Genomic DNA, 15,281 nt, shown 5'->3' with positions numbered 1-15,281 from the left:
ATAATTAAAGTTAAATGAAGCCATAAAGGTGGGTCCCTAAGCCGATATGACTATTGTCCTTATAAGAAGAGGAAGAGACACCAGGAAGATGCAGATACAGAGAAAAGTCCACGTGAGGACACAGCGAGGAGGTGGCCACATGCAAGCCAAGGCAAGGTCTTAGAAGAACCCTAACCTATCGTCTCATCGATCTTGGACTTCAGACTCCAGACTGTGAGAAAACAAATTTCTGTTGTTTAAGGCAGCCAGTCTGTGGTATTTTGTGATGGCAGCCCTAGCAAACTAACACACAATCTATGCCCTGAAAATCTGGCAAGGATTTTAGGGAGTTTGAGAAAATATATGTGAAAATCCTTGGTAAACTATGAAGTTTACTAAAAATAGAAGATTTTTATCTTGATGGGAATCATCATACACTTTCATACGTAAAGGAGAGTCCGCTTAAGGAAAATGCTTCACAGAAGAAAGACTAAGGAAAAACCTAAAACATTGGTTTATGTTTGTTAGTTGATTTGTACTAGCAACTCCTCCCAGTTTATGAGGTCTTATATCTGGCATAGTAGGAGATGAATTCCCACTTTAAAGTGAAAACAACTGGAAGACAAACTTATTATTGTAAGTAAAAAAAGAGCAAAGACCTTGATAACATTGCTTCATTTAAATACACTTAGTAATTGATGTCAGCAGTATCGTGGGTTGCAATTTATTTATCTCACAGAAGGTTACTTATTTCTGCAGATAATAATATCTAACATTTATTAAGTCCTTACATATGCTACTTCTGAGTATTAGTTCAATTAATTAAACCTCTGATGTAGTACTGTTATTATTTTCCCAATTAAAATATGAAAATATTGAGGGTGGGAGAGAGTAACTGGGGAAAATGAGACCCAGACTGTAGTCTGTCCCTTCATGCACTGCTTTTAGTTATTAAAAATTCTTCTACAAGGCCAGGATTGACAGGAAATGTGTTATAGAAAAATCTATATCAAAGCTATTTGGCAGTATTACTTATCACATCCACATATTTCCATGCTCACACACATTTATGGTTGTATGATGTAAATATATGTATATTTCCATTAAAAGTAGAAACCTCCATAATGTGCCTCAAGTTTCTATTCTATTTGAGCTCTATCTATGTATGGCTGACTTCCAACAAAAGCTAGATATTTAAGGCTTGAGCAAATGGATGCCTTGTTCTATCATATTTTAACTACATATGGGTACATAAAATGCATGTTTTTATTTATTACTTTTACTTCAACACTGATATAAAGCTCCTAAACCTGGCAAGCCAGAATATTGTAAATCAAGAGGAGTGCTTTGGATAATCTGAAACTGGAAATCCTGAATATAAAATAGCTATAGAAAACATAAACATTTATAAAGCATGTAGTGATATTTCTTAACACCTATTTAGAGAATTTTAGGCATGCTAAACACATATAATTTCTGCCCCTTTGTGTTGTTCACTTCCATTGTAGTCTGTGAGTATTTGACTATATAGAAGCTTCTATAACAATACAGCTGACAGAATGCAAATTGACTAGTGTCATCTGAGAACTTAGATTGTTCTAGCCGTCAGATCCTTCTTTTTCTCTGCTGGCTCTTTCTGGTCATTACTTAAACATGCACAAGTCTAGCTCATCTTTGAAAAGCAAAATATCTCTCTCAACACCATGTCCACTCTCTGTCCAGAGTCTCTATCCCTCTTGCAGTCCAGCCCCTTGCAAGAGTGGGTCACACATTCACTGATTTCATTTTCTTTCTTTGTTGTTCATACTTCATTTTATCCTCTTTGCAGCATCAGACACTGGTGCTCACTCTCTCCTTGAAACACTTTCTCTTGACTCCTGTAACATGCCTTCTCCTTCTAGATCCCTTCAGAGACTCCTGTTCCCTAGACTCTCTCCTCAGGCTTCTCTTACCACTTTCAATTGTCCCTGACTGATCTCCTTCCATGATTCAATCACCTCCCATATTCTGATGAGTCCCAAACTTATCAGTAGCACCAAATGTTTCTCTGGATGCCTTTGGACATCTCCACCTGGAGTTCCCTCAGGCATCTCTAGGTCAACGTCTTCCCCTACAAACTTGGTCATTTTCCTGTATTCCCTGAACTTAGCACATAAATAGACTCTCCATTCAACTTTTTGCCTGAACCAGAAATTTCAACAGTATTCTTGACTCTGCCTTCATCCTGATCCCCTAACCAATCAAATCTAATCAGTCACCACAATCCATCAGCTCAACCTCCTAAGGTCCCTTGAATCCAACTCCTTCCCATTCCCACTCTCACTCCCTCAGTTCAGTCTTCTCATTTTTTCCTAGGTTAAGGCAGTGGCCTCTAAAACTGCTCTTCTGACTCCACTCTTGGCCCCCTCTTCCCACTCTTCACACTGATGCCAAATGGTCATTTTAAGTCACAAATCCAGTTGTGACATTCCCTTTAAATTCCATGGTTGGTTCCCCAAAGCCTATAAAGTCCAAAATTCCAATAATGGTATATATGGTATACCTGGTCCTTCAGGATAAGCAATTGCTTCTTTCCCCACCTCACTGCTAGACTCCCCCACCTCCAACACCCTCCATGCTTTAGCCAGAGTCATCTATATTTCATTTACAGAAATCAACTTAGTCTCTCTTTCCTCTGTGCCTTTGCACATACTGTTGCTTTTGTCTGGAATGCCCTTTGCACCAACCTCTTCACTTGGCTGCATCAAAACTCAGATCACGAGTTAAAGAGTTAAAAGGCTAAAGAAATGAGGAAAGTGGTGACCTCAAGCAAGGAACGCTGACCTAGAGAACAACAGTTCAGACCTATGAGATCCCTAAGGGACAAAAAAGCTAGATTAGAAAGTACTTCATTTCCCAAAACTCAACTCTGTCAAAATCTTTTGTAAACGGGTGTGTGTGTGTGGGTGTGGGTGGGTGGGTGTGGGTGGGTGTGTCTGCATGTACTTTTGTGAGGAAGGTTAGCAGTACAGGCAGAGACCTAAATAAGGAAGGGAACTGTTATCCCTCCCCATTCCCTCCTTCTCCTACCAAAGCAGCAGACCCCAGAGACACCTTCAGTGTGGGCTTCAGAGTAGAAAGAGATGCACCTGGAGAATGACCCAGCTGATCCTTCCAACCTCTATCTTCACAAAAAACAATAGCCAACACACCCTATGGCCCAAAATCGTAACATTTTCAATCCGGGACTACAAAACACAATGGTTTGGCACCTAGAAAGTTCTCAATAAATATTTGTTGAATGATGGGACAAACAGAAAGTAAATAGGCAACATGGGCAAAATGTTGATGATTATTGAAGTTGGGTAGTGAGTTTAAAAGGTTCCAAAATAAAAACTTGTTTTTAAACGCTGTAAAATCCAAATTCAAGTTATGTGTTAAGAATATTTAGTAAACAGTAAAAAGTAGTTGCTAAACAGGAGATATACAAGATATTCCTCATTTCTGAAGATAATAATAATATCAGAGTTGTTAGAGGACTAAATAAGATCATGTGTGATTAAGTTCAGCACACAGCCTGGCACTTGGGAAATATATAACAAATGCAGACTCTTTTCATTATTGGCTGATCTTGGCTTTGAGTCCTATACTCAGCAGAGTCTATGGCCATTAGACTAAATGCTAGCAAGTGGGAGATCTCCGTCTAATGTCTCCCAGTGCCTTTATATAGCAGTGGTTACTTGACAAAGTTTATTTTTCCACTGAATATAGTAACACCTCAATTAATTGGAAAGGGTTACTTTACCAGAGCTAGCTAGAATCTCTGAAGGGCAAGATATACCTGACAGTACTAATCTGTTTTCTATGTATCCTTTTCCCTGCCTCCCCATCACCACCCAAACTATACACAATTTCTCTGCTATCCCAGGGGCTAATGAAGACTCCAAAAAGCCACAGCCAAGCAAGTTCTCTTCTAAGACAGAGCAGATGCACTAGAGAACAGTTGGAGAGGTGGAGGGGGCCATAATTAGTTCCAGGAAGGATCAGGAAGTAGAGGGGAAGAGACTGAGCTGAGACCTTCTGGATCCTCACTTTTTCAACCCTCATCACAGTTGGACAAGCCCACATCCAAAAGTTCTGGACATTTGTCAGGGAGCCTCAACAGAGGGTGAGGTGCAAAGACTCCTCCAGTCTCTAGGATGGAAACAGAACGAATGAGGAATTTCCCTGGTCAGGGCAGCATTTGACAAGCCACCACTGTTATACCTGCTTGTTATAATTTTTGCTGCTCAAGGCACTTCTATAATCCGCAATGTAGAGAATATGATTAAATCTTCCTGTTACTGCCTTGGATTCTTGCCCAGCCTCGAGGCCATTATTCTGAGCTTCAGTTCTTGCTGCACTTAACTGCTGATTGAGAAGAAAGTGTGAAGATGGCAGCTGAATATATCACTGAGCCTAGAAAATACCCTGGAAGTCAGTCCTTTGAAAGATTCCTGATAGACTCATTACTAAATCTGTAAGTCTTTAAAAATAAATCACAATTAACAAAAGGCTCATTTTTTTTTCTTTTACAATAGTATATAATTGAGTCTTACATTTGCACACTTTGCTAATTAGGACTTTAAAATTATTTAAATGATAGTCTGTATTCTAATATTATGGAATAAAAATGCCAGTGGAGGTGAGGGGAAGGAGAAAAGGTAAAAAATGTCCATTTGATTTGATTTGTATTGAATCAATGTTTCTTCAGTGCTATAGAAACAATTTTTTTCATGCAGGTAATTTCAGATTTTAATAAAAAGTAATAAGATCCTAACGTAAGAGAAAACATTTTTATTACATAAACAATGATATATTACCTAAAGCTGCTTGTGAAAATTTTAAGTATAAAAAAGGCACATAAATTAATAAATTAATACACATGGGTGGTCCAGTGGTAAAGAATCCACCTTACAATGCAGGTGACCTGGGTTCGACCCCTGGTCAGGGAACTAAGATCCCACATGCCATGGGGCAACTAAGCCTGCGTGCCACAACTACTGAGCTCGCACGCCTCAACTAGAGAGAGAAAACCCACACACCACAACTAGAGAGAAGCCCGGGCACCACAACGAAGAGCCCATGCACCGCAACAAAAAATCCCGCATGCCACAACTAAGACCCAACGCAGCCAAAAATAAATTAAATAAATAAATAAATAAATCTTTAAAAAAAAAGAAATTAATACACACAATTTAGATACTTTCATTAGTGTTAAGTAAACAACTCCAATACTCCGATTCTAGAAGACTAATTCTGACAATAGATAAAACAGAATTAAATGTATGTTAAGCAAGACATTTCAAAAGAAATGTTAGTAATTTAATAATAAAGGCTACCATTTATCAAGTACTTACTGTGCTCTGGGCACAATGCCTACCTCTTTAGGTACTTTGCATTATTTAATCCTCTCAATAACCCTGTGAATAAGGTACTTTTACTTCCTATTTTTTAATAAAAGAAAATGGAAACTCAATGCGATTAAAAACTTGCTAAAAGTCGTGTACCTAGTTAGTAGCCTGTGACTTGAAAATAAATCAGTTTATATTGTCCACAAAACTACACGATCCACAAGGACGGGAACCAGTATATTCTGTCCTCCACTGGCACATATTACGTGTTCAACAAATAGTGAAAGAGTGCATGTGTACATACCTATATTCCTAATTTTGTTACTAATTTTGTTCCCTTGTTACTAAAGGAGAAACGTACATTTGTAAACTCACACATTATTGTAAAAAGAACTTTTTAAATGGTTTTAATTGCCCATTTATATTCATTACGTGAGTTCTTTTTCAAGGGTGACCAAGGCCTCTTCCCCATTTGAAACGCAGAGGTTTGACAAACTGACCTAGTGATGTGGCTAAGATAATATTTTGGGGCATTAACTTTTTCTCTCAGGTTTTCCCTTCCCCTTTCTCTCCACAACTCTGCCCCCATTTCAGGGCTTGGTTCTGTGTCACTGCCTCAGGGAAGCACCCGGCAGGGCAAACAGCAAACATACCAGCAAATCTTTCAGATTTTCATTTTTTCAAAGCCCAGGTAGCCACTAACCAGGAAGAGACCATGAGAACAGAGACGTCAAAGTACAGTCCACCAGAACTGATAACCAATTCCTTGTTCACCACCAGAACTGATAACCAATTCCTTGTTCACCACCAGAACTGATAACCAATTCCTTGTTCACCACCAGAACTGATAACCAATTCCTTGTTCACCAATCCTCAGGCCCTTTTAATGTAGATCCTTCCCATTTGTGACAATAGGGAAAGAAAGAGGGAAGGAGTGAGTCCAGGAAGGCTTCAAGCTAATTATTTTTCCACTTATCAGGCAAAGGCTCACAATCAGAGATTAAGTTCATGGACAGCAAGTAAAAAGACTAATATTGCTTCACACACGGATCTGTGAACTCAGATTCATAAGCACTACAATTATTTTTGTCTACTTATTCCTCCTGAGTCAACCACACACCTTTCATTTTAAGCCGATGAAGAACTACCAACTTTTCTAATTTGTTCAAAAATCAAATTCAGGAAATTGGTAGGAGACCAAGAATGTACGTAGCCCAACTCCACCCTTTGATAAATTACACAAAAAAGCAAAACAAGGCAAGGAACAAGTGATTTCCAAAGCTCACAGGGAGAAACTTCTGGAAATTTAATAAACCACATCATAGAAAATCCACCACCTCTCCAACTGCAATGAAAAATCAGGCCTTTACTTTTTTTTTTTTTTTTTTTGGAATCAGACACTGTATTTTTAGAGAGAGCAGAAGCACTCTATTAAACCGAACAGAACGAAAACTCCCAGTACATTCTGGAACGATATTCTGGCCAATCCGCCTGCCAGCAGAGGCCTTACCGGGCCTGGGTTGGTGCGCGCAGCGTTTAGCTCTCCCTCCTCTTCATTGAAGACACTTGGAGAAATCCTCCAATGAGAGACGCCCAGAGGTAGGGGGCGTGGTCTCAAGGGGCGGAGAATTTGACTACGGGATTGTGAAAAGCGTGTGCTGATTGGCCGGACTTCTTCCCTCTACGGACCAACCCTCTTTGGACCGCAGGAGCCATCCATCATAAGATTTACACCAATCAGCGGCGAAAATGCCTCCCATGTGCCCCTCCCACCGCAGCGAGAAAACCCCGCCCTCCAATATATTACTCAGGCGGCTAGGCGCTGCCCCTTCGGCTCCGAGTTGACCCCGAGGAGGGCAGTGTCGTCTCGGCGGCGCTGTAGAGACCTCCACCCAAGACAGCTCCCCCTCCCCGGGCCTTTCCCGTCTTGCCCGCGAGCCCTCTCGCCTCGTAGGCCTCTCGGTTCTAATATCTTGGGGTGAGGTGAGAGCAGGCCCGGGGAGGGTGGTTACCGCTGAGGAGCTGCAGTCGCAATCAAGGTGAGCTCGGATTTCGGGGTTGACCTCGGAGTGCGGGTAAGGAGCAGGGTTGGGGGGCGCGGGGTGAGGGGTAGGTCTCGAGCCCTTTTCCTCGGTTAATTCTCCCCGAGCAACATGTTCAGGCTAGTACGAGCATGGAGGGGCGGGGCCAGATCCTACCTCCTGAGACGTCTTAGTGTCTTATGGGCCGGCTCCCAGGCACCAGCCCAGGGGCCAAAGAGTTGGACCCCTGAAGTTTGCGGTTCTCCATCTGCCCACCCTTTCCGTCGCGCAACCCTAAGGATTCTTTCTGCCTTCCTGTCTTTCGGTTGTTGGGGGGAGGGACCGTCCGTGTGTCCAGGGCTTAGCCTGTGCCCGGAACAGGCACATAGTAGATGTTCAGTATTGTCTTAAATTAATGAAACTGCCAGATTCCTCTTGCAGGCTGGATTACCTCCCGCCCCCACTGCGTGCGCCCATAACTGCCTTTAAGCTTCCTTTCCTAGCATCAATAAAAGTTAACAGTTACTGAGCAGTGAGTGCCAAGCACTATGCTAAACTCTTTAGTTGAATCATCTTGGTTAATCTTCACAGCCATTCAAAGAGGCAGATATTGCCTCATTTTACAGACTAGAAATAAGCTCATTAATATTGCCCAGTGTTTATTAGGCACCTACTGTTTGTGCTAAGTACCTGTGTACCTAGATGATCTCCTTCATTCCACACAAGTGTCTATGAAATAGGTAATAACCTTATACCCACTTTACAGATTAGGAATTGAGGACTAAGAAAAATTTACTAACTTGAACAGTTCACATTGTTAATAAATGGCAGAATACATGCTACCATCTAATTTCAAAGTTTGGGCATGAAGATTTGCATTTTTTTTTCTTCAAAAAGGCATGGCTACTGCCCTCTAGGAACTCACAATTTAGGATGTGACCAACTGGTTGGGGAGGGGGAGAATAACAGATGGCATTTTGCAGTAACTTAGATTCACTAATAGCATTGAGGGAGGGGAGACTTGTGTTATAATGCACCTGGCACAACACAAGGCAGGAAGGGCTGTTCTTTCACTCCTTTCTGGGCTTTGTTCTATATATAGATGATAGAGGTAGTGACAACAACTGACTCTCAGAAACTGCTACACCAGCTGAATGCCCTGTTGGAACAGGAGTTGAGATGTCAGCCAAAGGTCTGCGGCTTGAGACTAATTGAATCTGCACACGATAATGGCCTTAGAATGACTGCAAGACTGAGGGACTTTGAAGTAAAAGATCTCCTTAGTCTAACTCAGTTCTTTGGCTTTGACACGGAGACATTTTCTCTAGCTGTGAATTTACTGGACAGATTCCTGTCTAAAATGAAGGTACGTCTAAAGCTACATTACCCTATTTCGTGGTTTTGTTCAGTGTGTTTTGGAGGTGGTATTGCTAGCTTTGGGCTGGTATTCATAACTTGACCTTTTTTGTTTTCAGCAAGTAGCCAAAACATTATGGTAATTCTGTGTACTACAGCACTGATGAAATCCTTGCTTTTAATTAAGAGTGATGCATCATTTATTCGACTTACCTTCTGACATTGAAAAATAGTCTAATATCAAATAATTAATTGCAGAGTCTCCCAGTAGGAGAGTTGGCTGTTGTTTTTAAAAGTCTTTTTTGATAGGTTGGGTGTTTTCATTTATTTACTGTTGTTTCTAAATTTTAAGAAATGTGTTAGAGGCAGAATACTAGATTGTCGGTTAAGAATTAGACTATATTTCTTTTCTTTTTTTCCTTTTTGTTGATACTGTCAACCACCTGGTCAATAGAGTATATTTCTTGATCTCTATTCATATAGAATAAAGTTCTAATTGTTTTAGCCTTAAATTTACCCAAGTCGTGCTTATGCTTGTCATTTCCAGCCTAAGTTTGCATGCAATAGAGAGAGAGTATCTTCTGAAGGAGCATTTATCCATAGTTATTTCCCTGTATTGGATAAGCAGGACATCTGTGTAGCTTTCAGAGCTTAATTGTTAAAAATACATCTGACTTCTCTGTGTGCCAGTGGTCATTGGTAGATAATGAAATAATGTGACAGTTAAAATGCAACTCATCTTTTAGTCCTCAGTACCTAACAGAATGCATCATATATGGGAGGAACTCAATGTGTATTGAATGGTTCAAGAAACTTTTTCAATAGCCTAGTTAAACAACTCTTTAGACACCATGTGCAGGCACTCCCTTTGACTATAAATGTTACATAGATGAATGACATACATCTATCCCTTAAGTGTATTATAATCTTAGTGGCAGTAATGTTTGCACTGATAACTATTATATAGTACAAGGAATAATAAGAAAAATGATTACATTATACCTCAAAAGAGGCATAAATGTATTGCTGAAGGGGTTCTGAGAAGAGGAGAGCACAAATACTGGTAAAGGCTTCTTAAAGTTTCCGTTGAGCAGAACTTAAAGTGGACAGAATTTTGACTGTGACAAATTTTGTAGACATTCAGAAAATGATGAATAAATTTAAAATATTGGTAGTGAATAGAGCTTTACAGGCAGAGTAAACAGTATGTGCTATAGTATTTAAAAACATTTTACATGTGTTACTACAAAGAAAACAGCCTGGAAAACCACAACATTCCGGAAAGAAATTTTGTGCGTAAGCTGTAAGGTATTTCAGTCCTCATATAAGCCTTTGACCTAGTAGCTTATTGCTTATCGTTCTGCAGTGATTTAAACAAACCAAAAGAAGTAAGAATTGTTCTGTGCTGAAGCCACACATTATACTGAAACTTAGTCTGTTTACTCAAAAATTGGTTCCAAGTGGGTACATATGGTTAAGAGGCTACAGTTGAGGTATCAGTGGATCTTGTTAAGTCCTTCACAGCTGAGAAATATACCTCAAAGATACATTTTCTTTTTTTTTTTAATTTATTTATTTATTTATGGCTGTGTTGGGTCTTCGTTTCTGTGCGAGGGCTTTCTCTAGTTGCGGCAAGTGGGGACCACTCTTCATCGCGGTGCGCGGGCCTCTCACTCTCGCGGCCTCTCTTGTTGCAGAGCACAGGCTCCAGACACGCAGACTCAGTAGTTGTGGCTCACGGGCCTAGTCGCTCCGCGGCATGTGGGATCCTCCCAGACCAGGGCTCGAACCCGTGTGCCCTGCATTGGCAGGCAGATTCTCAACCACTGCGCCACCAGGGAAGCCCCAAAGATACATTTTCGAAGTGATGGGTTGAGTTCTAGATTATCCTTTATGTTTTTTTAACTGAAATAAGGTAAAGACATGGACTTCCTGTCTTTTTAGGTACAGCCCAAGCACCTTGGGTGTGTTGGACTGAGCTACTTCTATTTGGCTGTAAAATTACTGTCTTTTTAGGTACAGCCCAAGCACCTTGGGTGTGTTGGACTGAGCTGCTTCTATTTGGCTGTAAAATCAATAGAAGAGGAAAGGAATGTCCCATTGGCAACTGACTTGATCCGAATAAGCCAGTATAGGTTCACGGTTTCAGACTTGATGAGAATGGAAAAGATTGTGTTGGAGAAGGTGTGTTGGAAAGTCAAAGCTACTACTGCCTTTCAGTTTCTACAACTCTATTATTCACTCCTTCAAGAGAACTTGCCATATGAAAGGTATGTGATCTTTGTTTTTAACAAAGCAGATTTGGAAATCAGAATGTATTGTCCGGATGTTACATAAAATCAATATCCTGGGAGAATTCCAATCAAAATAAGTAAAGTGACAGCTAAGCTCCTTGAGTTTCACTTCACTCTCCAGCAGAAGTGAGAAGACTTTCAGTCAAAAACACCTTCTTGAAGTCTGTGAATTCTTAAGATGGACATTTCAACTTTTTTTTAAATTATGTTTTCCATTTATAGACTAGTTAACTTATAGAACCTAGTAGGTAAGCATCTAACACAGATTTATGGAAAAAGGAACTTCAGATTCAAAAATAGATTTATTAAAATGAAAAGAAACCTTGGGAGTTGTAGCATGATACTTTTTTTTTTGGCCCAAATCAGTTAAAATTCATATATGGTATCCTTAAGAAGTTAATGTTTCTGAAGGAAGGGAAATTCTTTACTTCAAATAATTCACTTTCTATGATAAGTGTGCATAAACTTCACTTTAAAATTGACTTTTCTAAAAATTTCTTTTGACTTGATGTAAAATTATCTATATAAAATTGATTTCATTTTCTTTTTAAAGGAGGAATAGCCTTAATTTTGAAAGACTAGAAGCTCAACTTAAGGCATGCTACTGCAGGATCATATTTTCTAAAGCAAAGGTAAATATTTTATAAAGATTAAACCTATTTATATACCTACTTTTATATTCAGCATTTACTTTAAAATTTATCTCTTTTAGCCATCTGTGTTGGCATTGTCTATCATTGCCTTGGAGATCCAGGCACAGAAGTGTGTAGAGTTAACAGAAGGAGTAGAATGTCTTCAGAAACATTCCAAGGTATGTACAGGTCATAGCCTAAATCCTGTTCACAGCTGTAAAAGAAACTAAACCACTTGTTCCTAAAGTAAAATGAGATGTCCTGTGTTTGTTTGAAACTTAAGTAGCTTATCCTCAATTTTTGATGAGGAAACACACATTAATAAGATTGCAATTATTACTATAATTAAATACTGTAGGACTTTTAAGGAATATATTTTTTTAATTTATGCACAGATCAATGGCAGAGATTTGACTTTCTGGCAAGAGCTCGTATCCAAGTGTTTAACTGAATATTCATCAAACAAGTGTTCCAAACCAAATGTTCAGAAGTTGAAATGGATTGTTTCTGGGCGTACTGCACGGCAACTGAAGCATAGTTACTACAGAATAACCCACCTTCCAACGATTCCTGAATTGGTCCCTTAATTGGTAAATTTGGTTCATAGTTTTTCTCCATGTAGAGAAACTTTTCTAATGCTATAATTTTCTTCTGCAACTCAAGAATTTAAATCTGCATTATTTTCAAAATAAACAAAATGGAATTGGACTAGCAGAGGGGAAAATGACTTCACTGATCTAGTCAGCTAGTATTTGAGGGCATTTACTGCATTCAAGGTACAACACCCTAAGAGTAAGGAATCCTCTTAACCTTTGATATATATGTTAGCCATTACATTAAATTTTCAGCTTAAAAAGCAGCATCCTTAATAACCTGAACTTTAAAAGTAGCACTAAAACAGCATTTTTTTTTTTCAATTTCACATCATTTTGCTATATGTAGACTTAGGCTTTGGCTCATTTAAAGTTACACAAGCCTGAGTAAGGGAACAGGACCAAAAGTTTGAACCATACATTGAACTAATTTGAGACTGTTAGCTTATTAGCAAAATCAGTATGAACTTGGGTATTGTACTTAAAAAGTAAGTTGTGACAGGTGGTCTCTACATTGAGTGTCTAGAAACCACCAGGATGTCTCAACTGTATAGTGTATCATTATACATCTCAAGTGTATGTGTATCATTGCTATAGTAGTTGAACACTGGAAAGTATCTACATGCATAAAAAAATGTAAGCCTCCTCACAAATATATGATATACACTCTTGCCATCTAAGTTTAATTCATGTTGGTGATTTCTTTCTTCATACTCAAAACTGAGTATTAACATAGAACACATCTACATAAGACGTGATTATGAATCTTAGATATTTTAACAGGTAGTAATATTTGTGTTTGGCAGACTTCTGATAACTTGATTTTTTTGTTTATTAAATAGGATTCTTACAGCAACAAAAAACTCTTCTGAAGCCTTTCTCCACAATCCTGAGCTGTGGATTCCATAATGTTATAACGGATTTAAGCTGTGAAGCCTCAAAACATCACAAGTAGATTAACATTGGTGTTCTCAGATTTGGGAAAACTGCCTAATTAACATTACCCTATAGTGGAATTACTCACATTTGAATTCACCTGTGAAGCATACAAATCAAAGCTAACCAGCATAAATGTGAAATGCTAATGACAAGCCTGGGAAGGTAAACTGTGAATCTTCATTTCTAACATTGATCCAACTTTCTGTATTGGGTCAATATATTGTATTTTAGGTGGTGTTAAAAATGGTAACCTACTTAATTTAAATTTAAACTTTAAATTTAAATATGAGGTTTACATCAAAACCACCACTTCACAAATGCACTTTTAAGGCATAATAAGGGTCAGTATTCTAGGCAGTGAAAATGGTTTCTTGGCACTCAAAATGCAAGTAATATATAATCCAGAGATGTGGACTTTATTGCTACATGGGAATCACATTTAAATTTGAGGGCATTTTATATAAAGCAAAACTACAGACCTATTAATTTCAGCATATTAAGTTATCTTTAATATTTTTCTATCAAACAGGTGATGTTTATATCCATGATTTAAAAAGTTTTATACAAAATTTACTGCCTCAGTCTAGTCCCATCAAGAAAATTAGAAAATTAGTTTTTATTGTAGTAGTAACTCAAAACAAATTAACGTCACTCTGAAAACTTTCTGATTTAACACTCCGGAAGTTTTTACTAAGCACTGTTTTTATGAAACTGTCATTGCTTCTAATTTAGAATTTTGCTTAAAAGGGAGAGAATATACTTTCATTAATTGCCCCTACTGTGCCAAAAGAAAGTATTAAGAAAGGTAAGTAGGCATCTTCATAATTATAAGGTTGCTGAGGTAGTGTTCAGGATTTCAGTGAACCTAAGGAGATCTGTGTTAAAGTGTTATAAACAGTTAGTGGAATGTGTAGCCTGAATCCATCCAGGATGCCTGTACCCAAATTTGACATCATGTTATGGAGAGATATGCATTGGAAAATAAACCAAAGAACCACAGTGTATCTTATACTTTTGTAAACCATGTTTTATGGATAACTTTCCAGTTTTCCCAAAAGACTGATAAATTTCAATATTTTGAATACATCAGTGTTAATTTTGAGTTGGCAGAGGTAACCTAACCAACTACCATTATGTTTTGGTACTAAGGGATATACCTTTCAATAAAGTTACTGAAATGCATTCCTTTGCTGGGTGGTTTTCTATTTGTTTCTCTTCTAATTTAATTAACTATTTTGGCACTGTGATAATAGAACCACAATAAAAAGCTGTCTTCACTCACTATATTTAAATTTAGCACTAAAGATGCATGGTAGGAGAAACACAATTTCTTATAAGAGTATGGCTATTACCGAATTGACACTTTCCTTTCTAACGGTTTTTTAAAGATAGACACAAGATGATGACAATTAAATATGCTTAATATGCATTAAAAAGTCGGTGTTTATACACTGTTGGTCGCTTTTATTATTTAGATTCATCACTACTATGGGTATCCATAATACAAATTCACCATCAGATTCAGCCCACCTGAAGTTCTGTGCAACCCTATTATCTAATTAAACAGTATTCCAGCAGGTGGTTGTTAATCTGCTTAGATCACTGGTTAATTATTATTGGAACTCAAACAATATATGACTTTGAACTGTTCATGTTTAAACTAACAAGATATAAAGTAGACACTGTACAGAATTACTGATGAAAGAAAAACTTTTATAAAAGAAGGTTCCTTTGGTATTTGACTCAGGTTAGATATATTTAATAATCCCTCTTTTTGCAAGTGTTGTTTTTAAAAAGGGACCTGAACCTTCTATGTATTTCTAATTATGTGACATACTTTCTAAAAACTAGACATTTCTGATCTAACATTTGTGGTTAACCATGATAAGTTTTTACTGTCAGGTACTATTGTCAGATGTTTTAGATGAATCATCTCATGTAATCCTTAATCCTACAAATTGAATGAGATTATCCCAATTTACAAATGAAACAGAGCCAAGGAACAGGTAAGTGATGAGCCCAAGGTCATACACCTGTACTTGGATGTGTGCTTCAATCCAGGCAATTCTGACTCGGAGGCTATGCTCTTAACCTC

At 38.3% G+C, this 15,281-nt stretch overlaps 1 protein-coding gene across 2 annotated transcripts; it reads left to right on the top strand.

Annotated features, from left to right (window-relative positions):
- The first annotated feature begins 7,174 nt into the window (after positions 1-7,174).
- Positions 7,175-14,368, top strand: CCNG1 (cyclin G1). 2 transcript variants are annotated; one of them, XM_036847989.1, is made up of 7 exons: positions 7,175-7,390; positions 8,475-8,738; positions 10,745-10,998; positions 11,576-11,654; positions 11,735-11,833; positions 12,050-12,244; positions 13,090-14,368. In XM_036847989.1, the coding sequence occupies exons 2-6, from the start codon at positions 8,475-8,477 to the stop codon at positions 12,239-12,241; spliced, it is 888 nt and encodes a 295-aa protein (XP_036703884.1). In that variant the 5' UTR covers positions 7,175-7,390; the 3' UTR covers positions 12,242-12,244; positions 13,090-14,368. The 2 variants fall into 2 exon arrangements, with proteins under 2 accessions (XP_036703884.1, XP_036703885.1); XM_036847990.1 differs by lacking the exon at positions 8,475-8,738.
- The last annotated feature ends 913 nt before the right edge of the window (positions 14,369-15,281 follow it).

This window comes from Balaenoptera musculus, chromosome 3 (assembly GCF_009873245.2).
Source record: "Balaenoptera musculus isolate JJ_BM4_2016_0621 chromosome 3, mBalMus1.pri.v3, whole genome shotgun sequence".
Classification (NCBI taxonomy): domain Eukaryota; kingdom Metazoa; phylum Chordata; class Mammalia; order Artiodactyla; family Balaenopteridae; genus Balaenoptera; species Balaenoptera musculus.
This window is presented reverse-complemented; position numbering and strand designations above follow the sequence as displayed.